Source organism: Notolepis coatsorum (assembly GCF_963971535.1).
Source record: "Notolepis coatsorum genome assembly, chromosome: 1".
Classification (NCBI taxonomy): Eukaryota; Metazoa; Chordata; class Actinopteri; order Aulopiformes; family Paralepididae; genus Notolepis; species Notolepis coatsorum.
This window is the reverse complement of record NC_140165.1, coordinates 322,197,904-322,207,518: the sequence shown is the minus strand read 5'-3', so window position 1 is coordinate 322,207,518 and position 9,615 is coordinate 322,197,904. Positions and strand designations below refer to the sequence as shown.

General features: G+C 42.4%; 1 protein-coding gene across 1 annotated transcript in view; it reads left to right on the top strand.

Annotated features, from left to right (window-relative positions):
* LOC311243811 (tripartite motif-containing protein 16-like protein) overlaps window positions 1-9,615 on the top strand; it is a 45,059-nt gene that overhangs the window by 14,691 nt on the left and 20,753 nt on the right. The window contains exons 3-4 of the mRNA XM_084333174.1: window positions 4,032-4,265; window positions 4,968-5,127. Coding sequence (XP_084189300.1) covers window positions 4,032-4,265; window positions 4,968-5,127 — 394 coding nt within the window. The remainder of the gene's footprint in view (window positions 1-4,031; window positions 4,266-4,967; window positions 5,128-9,615) is intronic.

The window sequence follows — 9,615 nt, the reverse complement described above, 5'->3', positions numbered from 1 at the left end:
GATTTTGGACGTGGTAACATAATCTGTCCATCATCAGCTGACCTAGTAAAATAAGAATGAACCTGACTGCATCTGACAATTTGTTTGTATAAGAAAACAGGTTGAGACGAAAAGACAGTGTTCCTGAAAAATGTAACTGTGTTGAAAACCAGCCTATTCTCTACCGTTAACCATGAGAGTTGCCGGTGCATAGTGATAGTGTTTGTTCTCATGGAACAATGTAAAACTAACCTTGCAGCTCTGTTCTGGGCAGTTTGCAATTTCTTTAGTTGACCTTTGGATGCAGAGGACCATACTGGTGCACAATAATCTAGGTGACATAAAATTAAAGATTTCGCCACCTGTCCCACAATATATGTAGGGACATAAGAAAGACATTTCCTCACCATGGAGATACCACTCCCCATCTTCTTCACTATGGTATCAATGTGTTCTGCCCATGACAGCTGGCTATCAATTATTATGCCCAGTAATTTTACTTTATTTACCTGTTCTATGGGTTCATCAGACACCTATCTGTACTGTACTGATCTCTGTTTGATTGTTTTGCTGTGTTTGCTTTAACACTGTTTGCTTTTCCCATGTCAATAAAGCCCCTTTGAATTGAATTGAGAGAGGAGAGCGACAGAGAGGACAGAGACAGAGAGACAGAGCGAGAGAGAGAGAGACAGAGACACAGAGAGAGAGAGACAGAGACACAGAGAGAGAGAGAGACAGAGACACAGAGAGAGAGAGACAGAGACACAGAGAGAGAGAGACACAGAGAGACACAGAGACACAGAGAGAGAGACACAGAGAGAGAGACACAGAGAGACACAGAGACAGAGACACAGAGAGAGAGAGAGGACAGAGACAGAGAGACAGAGAGGACAGAGACACAGAGAGAGAGAGACACAGAGAGACACAGAGAGAGAGAGAGAGGACAGAGACAGAGAGAGAGAGAGAGAGACAGAGAGACAGAGACACAGAGAGAGAGACACAGAGAGACACAGAGACAGAGACACAGAGAGAGGAGAGCGACAGAGGACAGAGAGAGACAGAGACACAGAGAGACACAGAGAGAGACATAGACACAGAGAGAGAGAGACAGAGACACAGAGAGAGAGAGAGAGACACAGAGAGAGAGAGACAGAGACACAGAGAGAGAGAGACACAGAGAGACACAGAGACAGAGACACAGAGAGCGAGAGAGACAGAGACATAGAGAGAGAGACACAGAGACAGAGACACAGAGACACAGAGAGAGAGACACAGAGACAGAGACACAGAGAGAGAGACAGAGAGAGAGACAGAGAGAGAGACAGAGACGGAGAGAGACAGAGAGAGAGAGAGACACAGAGACAGAGAGAGACAGAGAGAGAGACAGAGACGGAGAGACACAGAGAGAGAGAGACAGAGAGAGAGAGACAGAGACAGAGAGAGAGAGTCAGAGAGAGAGAGAGAGAGAGAGAGAGAGAGAGAGAGAGAGAGACGGCCTACAGCAGAGCCTGGAACTGCTAGAGCAGGGGTGGCCAACCCGTGGCTCGCGAGCCGCATGTGGCTCTTTGCCCGTCAATGTGTGGCTCTTCCATCCATTAAAAAACCTGAAGAGCATTATTGAGGATAAAGAGGTCACCTATCTGGGCTTTATTTTAAACAACAAACTTTCTAACGAAAAGATTGCACAAAGTGATTACAAAGGTTAATCAAAAAAACCTTTTTTTGTAATGTCCTCTTTTATATATAGGAACGCTCTGAGGACCCCAGCTGGAGCCTCACTCAGTGTCACTGTGACTACGCTTGTACTTCATGGTACAGTAACATCTCCAAACACATGAACACAAAGCTCCAGACCTCCCAAAACAAACTAGTGAGACTCCTGCACAACCTTCACTTTAGGACTCACCTAACGCAGAATAATGAAAGACCCTCACCACCCCAATAACAGCCTGTTTCAGCTGCTGAGGTCAGGCAGACGCCTGCGAACCCCAGCTACTAGGACAGAGAGGCTTAGGCTTAGCTTCTTCCCCCAGGCCATCAGAGTCCTGAACAATGAACATTGAGTACCACAGAACACTGAACTATCCACACATAAGCACACACGAGCACACACACGACACGCACGCTGTGCACGCTCACACACTAGCAGCCACTTTAACACTTCAACATGAGCGGGCACACACTCATGCGCACACACTCACACTTATTGCCAAAAGGAAAGGCCACTTTAAATCAGTATTAGCAACAGTAACAGTGTATTGCACTACCAAAGCTACCTAGCATGTCCTATATGCTCTGTAAATAACTATGTACAGATACCGATTTTGATGTCACACCATGTTACCTGTTACCTGTTATTGCACAATTTTTTTTTGTATTGGATTCTATTATATGTTGTACCCACTGTATTGCACATCGTTGCGGGCAAGACCACCCGCATTTCATTGTATACTCGTATGCCGTGACAAATAAAACTCTTGACTTGACTTGACTTGAACGCCAGCCCACTTTAACAGTCTGGGATGGCTCAGGTTTGAGGAAAGGGTACACCAGCTTAAAATGCTTCTGGTTTTTAAAGTACTGAAAGAAACTGTCCCCAAGTACCTAGTAAATTATTTTAATAAAGTAGGAGATGTCCACAAATACACCACAAGAGGGAGCCCCACTGACCTGTCCCTGCAGAGAGTCAGGACATGCATGGGGAAAGACGCATTTGTTTTACTCTGCAACTGTAATGTGGAATGCCCTGCCAACATTCCTAAAACTCCTGAACTCCCCTCTCGGATTTAAATCGGCCCTAAAATCATGGCTCAGCAGCAACTCAAATTGGTCTTAATTTGTTTTTTATCTCTTATCATAATTTGGTTTTTATCTCTTTTTATCATGAGTTGCTTTTAAGTGTTTGCGTTTTTATTTAATTTCTTTTAACATTAGATGACTGTATGAGTTTTCAGGTTAGGTGTTTTTGTACTTACTTTTAGGGTGTCCTGTATGTTGTACATGTCCATTTGTGTTTTTGTGCCTTTTTATGTTCCATGTAAATGGACCACAATGGAAAGGATCCATGGCTTTATTGTGTTTTATCCATTTGACCAGCGTTATGACACTTTTATTGTTAAAATGTTGTCCTACTGTTGTCAATAAAGTAGTCAATCAATCAAACACACACACACACACACACACACACGCACACCGAAGGCTGAGGTTAACATGCAAGGCACTAACCTGCTTGTTGGTTCCGTCAGTGTCTTTTTCTTTATTAAAACCATTATTTATTATTATTAAGAGAGTATTTTTTCTTTATTTAGACAGTAAGATGGTGGAGAGCAGGGATGTACGTAAACTTTTTTTGCACATAGCACTGGTGCTACAGAGGTTGATCGTTTTGTAGCACAGGCCAAAATCTTGTAGCACGAGTATAAAACGTCTCTAAAATCTCTAAAAACAACCACAAGTAGTGCAGTTCATTACTTAAATAGGTATGTGACTGGCAAGGGACATGAATCTTACATACAGGGCACAGAAAATCCAAACCCAGACTGTTAAAGTGGGCTGGCGTTAGGTGAGTCCTAAAGTGAAGGTTGTGCAGGAGTCTCACTAGTTTGTTTTGGGAGGTCTGGAGCTTTGTGTTCATGTGTTTGGAGATGTTACTGTACCATGAAGTACAAGCGTAGTCACAGTGACACTGAGTGAGGCTCCAGCTGGGGTCCTCAGAGCGTTCCTATATATAAAAGAGGACATTAAAAAAAAAAATGTTTGATTAACCTTTGTAATCACTTTGTGCCATCTTTTCGTTAGAAAGTTTGTTGTTTAAAATAAAGCCCAGATAGGTGACCTCTTTATCCTCAATAATGCTCTTCAGGTTTGTGTGTGTGTGTGTGTGTGTGTGTGTGTGTGTGTGTGTGTGTGTGTGTGTGTGTGTGTGTGTGTGTGTGTGTGTGTGTGTGTGTGTGTGTGTGTGTGTGTGTGTGTGTGCGTGGCATAAGTTGTAAAGCTCTTTAGAAGAAAGTGCTATAAAAGTGCAGTCCATTCATGTCTTTGTGTCTCAACAGAGTTCAGCCCAGACAGCAGTGAAGGCCAGTGATAAGATCTTCTGTGAGATGATCGACTCCATACAGACGAGGCGCAAGGAGGTGAAGGCCCTGATCGGAGCCCAGGAGAAGACTGCAGTCAGTCAGGCTGAAGGGGTCCTGAAGCAACTGGAACAGGAGCTAGAGGAGCTGAGGAGGAGAGGGGTGGAGCTGGAGCAGCTGAAGCACGCTGACGACCACATCCATTTCATTCAGGTTCACTAGATATTCAGTCTCATCCATAGGACTGACTGTAACCGTTTCTGATGAATATGCCTTTCACATGTCTTTGAACCACATCCATTGTATTCCGGTTCACTAGCTATTCAGTCGTATAGATAGCATTAGGACTTAACTGTTTCTACTGAATATGCCTTTCATATTTAAACCATATATATCTACGTTTACATTTCTGTGACTGCCCATGTACTTTTTTCAGTAGTAAAGTCAATAGAAATGTACGGTGAAACACTAGTATTCCTGTGGTTTTACCAAAGAAATACTATGTATATGGTTATTTCTATAGTGATTCACTATAGTATTTCTACAGTCATTTGTACATCTGAAGCAAAAAAAACACAGAAATACTACAGTTTTACTGTAGGTGATTTTCAAATGAGTCTGATTGATTGATTGATTGATTGATTGAAAACTTTAATTAACAGATTGCAGAATGGGTACAGTACAACTCAATACACACAATTGTTAAGGGGATGCAGACCAGAGAAAGACTTTTGTCTTGTTTACATCGGGGTCCCCCATTTCCAATTCATAATGACATTTATGACATACACAACATACAGATATAATAATCTAATCTAATCAGGACATTTATGACATACAGTACATGACATACAGATATACAGTACTGTTACAGTGTCTGTCTCTCTCTGTTTAATATAATGTCTCTCTATCCAGGGTTTCCAGTCCTTCTCCAGTCCCAGTGTATCTCCAGACTTACCCAGTATCGCTGTCCATCCTCTACGTGACTTCAGGAATGTGAGTGATGCTGTTTCTGAGCTGAGAGACGAACTGATGAACATCCTGAAGGATACGTGGCCGAAGATATCAGGAGAAGGTGAGATAAATATATACTGTTGTAAAACATGATTGTCAATGCAGGCTACACTCCAGCAGGTTCTATGATAACATATAAACAATGGGCCTCATTCAACAATACTCTCTTATTATTTTTCTTATATTCTTGCTTACCTGTCTGTTAAGAGAACAATAAGAAAAGCCACCGCCACATTCATCAAGCCGTTCTTAAAGTCCAAATCTGTTCTTACCCAGGTTTTTTGAATAGTGAACCCGGCCGTATTCAAGCGCTGGATAAAAATTTGATAGGAATCAAATGTATTGTCATCATACAGCACCTATAGCTATATAGTGGAATAGACTGTATTAATATAGTAGTAATATAATAGTAGTTGGCTAGTTGCGCGCTTCTGGCCACCTCCCGCAGTGCGCGCATACACACGTACTGTATACAGTACGTGCAAAATGAATCGTTCCAGCAAAGTACTGTAGGCTTTGTCAATACTGAACGACTGTGTGTTGTCAAGAGCCAATCACACAGGTTGCCTCATCTCATCTGGCTCTGCAAATAGATCTAGAGTCTGAATATCTCCGCATATATAGCCTGATGGCCTGTAGCTGTTCCGCAACCGTTGCTATTTCCGGGGTAGGCCTGATTGGCCCCGACAGGCACGTGACCCGCCGCGGCCACGCCCCGCGGCAGCCCCAGCGGCATGCGCGCTACTGCTGGAGTTCGCTTCGCCTTTCACATCGCTGCCGTTGGCGAAAGCAGGATGAGAGGCGAGAGCGTACATTTCGCGAGCGTACATTTCGCTGTGTATCATTTAATCATTTAACATTTGAAAGGCATACATTGTTGTCATACAGAAGTACAGAATACTTTTATCCAAAATGCTTCTTACTGTTACACTGTTAGAGACTGTGCTAGACAAATGAATGACTAATTCGGTCAGAAATAACGTAACTAATAACGTTAGTAAGCACTGCTTATATGCTTATTATGTCTGCGGGGTACAGTAAACGTTTCTCCCGGTACATTCTGAAGAGCACACCGCTGTATGTTGGAGAACCAGCGGTCTTCCGAAGTTCCGCTCCTCCTCACTCGAGTGAGACTAAAGCCGTGCTAAAACCTGTGAGACGCGAGCAGGAAGGAGCTGGACTCCTGGGAGTCCTTCCAATCGGAATATGTTGTTTCTTTACACATATGTTGGATTATGAATATGTCTTTATAGCTACAAATTAATGACTAATTCGGTCAGAAAGCAGTAACACAACAGTTGTGTTACTGCTGTTCTCGGCATAAGCCCCAATAAGACAGTCACCAGAGCTCAGCGATGCCGCTCGCGTGAGCATATTCTCCCCGCTATTTTATTTCATACAACAATGTATGCCTTTCAAATGTTAAATGATAAATGATTGCATGACTGCCGACTGCGGCGCGACGCTGTACATATGTCTCTATACTATTTTATTTCATACAACAATGTATGCCTTTCAAATGTTAAATGATAAATGATTGCATGACTGCCGACTGCGGCGCGACGTTGTACATATGTCTCTATACTATTTTATTTCATACAACAATGTATGCCTTTCAAATGTTAAATGATAAATGATTGCATGACTGCCGACTGCGGCACGATTATTATGACTGATGACTGCGATGTGAAAGGCGCCGCGAACTCCTGCCTAATGCTGCGGGTGGCGTTGAAGGCGGAAAGCGCCTTAGTGTGAACCACAGCAGCCTCGTTGCCGCGTCCTGAGGCTGCCGCGCAGTGCCGCGGGGCGTGGCCGCGGCGGGTCACGTGCCTGTCGGGGCCAATCAGGCCTACCCCGGAAATAGCAACGATTGCGGAACAGCTACAGGCAGCCTGATGACTGACATCTCTCTCAAATCCATTCTGAGAACGGAATGCAGTGCCCGCGACGCGGGTCTTGTTTGATTGATTGATTGAAAATTGTATTAACAGATTGCAGAATGGGTACAATACAGTACAGCTCAATACACACAATTGTTAAGGGGATGCAGACCAGAGAAAGACTTTCGTCTTGTTTACATCAGGGTCCCCCATTTTCAATTCATCATAACATATATGACATACATGACATACAGATAGACAGTACTGCTACATCTATACATTTATGACACACCAGATTTACAAATACAGTACTGTTTGTGATACAAAAAGAGTAAAAAAAAAAGAAGAGTATATACATTTGACGAAGAAACTGTACATTGGAGGAGGTGGGGGGGGGGTGGGTAGGTGGTGTGGGGGGCGGGAACTGTACATTGGAGGTGGGTGGGCGGGTGGGTGGGGTCGGCCGGGTGGGGGTAACTGTACATTGGATTATCGACGAAACCTTACTTGGTCCAAGAAGAGGGTCTCGTGTATTACTGGATTTAAGTCAGTTGTTTATTTATTTATGTTTTACTGTTTGCATACGAGGTGGTCCGCAAATGTTCTTGATAACAATCTAGTGGTCCGCATAAAACAGAAGTTTGGGAACCACTGATATAGACGATCTCTAAATATGCGTTCTATGCTATGTATACAGTACTGCATATCTGTATGTCATGTCATAAATGTCATGATATATATCTGTATATCTGTATGTTGTGTATGTCATAAATGTCATTATGAATTGAAAATGGGGGACCCTGATAAACAAGAAAGTCTTTCTCTGGTCTGCATCCCCTTAACACAATCCCGCCCAAGCACGGAGATCTCCGTGTTTCGATTCCACCCGTTGTGGACAGAAGGGCGGATATATCCGTGGCAAGTTGTTTTGGCTTTTATTCCATTTTAATAACCTATTCAAGGTCGCCGAGCGGCACTGCAGATTTACCCTACTCTTTGAATTCGCCAACGTGCATTACCGGCCAGATCCTCTTAGGGGTGCTGTTGCGATAATGGAGTGTGCCCTGTGGCTGAACGGTGGACTATTTTTTTTTTTACTTTCAATGGAGTTTCTATTTAGCTCGATTCTGGATGTGCAGCCTGTAGCTTGGATTACGTTTTGGATCGCAGATTTCACTATGCAATAAGGGGATTTATCATCAGCCAATGGACATATCGATCTACCAGATGGCGATTGATAATGGGGAAATGCTCGGGGGGATCCCACCGGCCCACGGTAAGATCTTTTTCACAAGTACATCCCGATCAGGCATTGTTTTGATAGCCATCCATCCGATCAATGAATGAGGCTAATGAGGCTAACGCGGTTATTGGTAATCAATAATCAGAAACGACGTCCCCCCCCCCCTTTCATGCATACATGCTTGAGGATCGTGCCGATCATATGCAGTTTGAGTTATTTCTGTAGCATATGTATAACGGAAATGCCATTGGATATAACGGTAGTAGCTTAGCGGCCTGTATCTCGCCTTCCAGGAAATATCCTAGCCGAAATCCCGTATACCGCTTATATTCACGGCACTATAAAATGAGAACGTATTGATGAAATATTTTTTTCTTTAAGCCATTTTGAAGGGACGGTTTATGGTCTCAATTGACAATGAGAATAGACAGATAGCAATACTATAAAGTAGGGATGCTCGATATTGGCTTTTTTACCGATACCGATATTCCGATATTGTCCAACTCTTAATTTCGATACCGATACCGATACCGATATCAACCGATACCGATATATGCAGGGTTTCCCCCCAAAAAAACGGAATAATTTCAGGTAACTAATAATTTCACTGGATGCATTCAAAAGGCTTTCTAAATGTAAGCATTATCTGTGCAAAATATGATAATTAAAAAAGTAAAAATTAACATTACATATCTCTTGTTGTTGAATTAAACCAAAATGCATACTTTTGACAATAAATAAAATAAGAATTGGTTCTTACTTGCTTGCCTGGGTAAATAAAGGTTAAAAAAAAAATTTTTTTTTTTTTTTTTTTACCGATACCGATATTTTCCGATATCACATTTTACTGCCGATATCGGCCGATAATATCGGTCGGCCGATAATATCGGACATCCCTACTATAAAGTATAGATTTAGCTCTACAAACAGCCCCACGTCTGTTTACATTTGCTGGTCCTCTAGAGATTTATTAGACTCATCCCAGTGGCCGCGATTGTGTTAACAATTGTGTGTATTGAGCCCTACTGTATTGTACCCATTCTGCAATCTGTTAATAAAATCTTCAATCAATCAATGGCCTGGGCGGCCAGAGCATAACTGTTCTAACAGCAATATATAATCCATTTCAGATAGAATGCACGCAATAAGTTATAATAATAATAATTATTATTATTGAAAAGTTCTGTATTTTTAAAGTCGTATTTGGGGGCAATTAACCAATGGTATGCTTTTTTATTTTATTTTTATTTTGGGTAAGAGTTTCTTATTTCGGTAAGAGTGCTCTCGACCACTCTTATCATTTGTTTTTGCCTGAGAAAAAAGCAACAATAAGAGAACTTTGCTGAATCCCAGGCAAGAACAAAGTAAGAGGAAATGCTAGTTAAGAACTAAATCTGTTCTTATATCGCTTCATGGTATGAGGCCC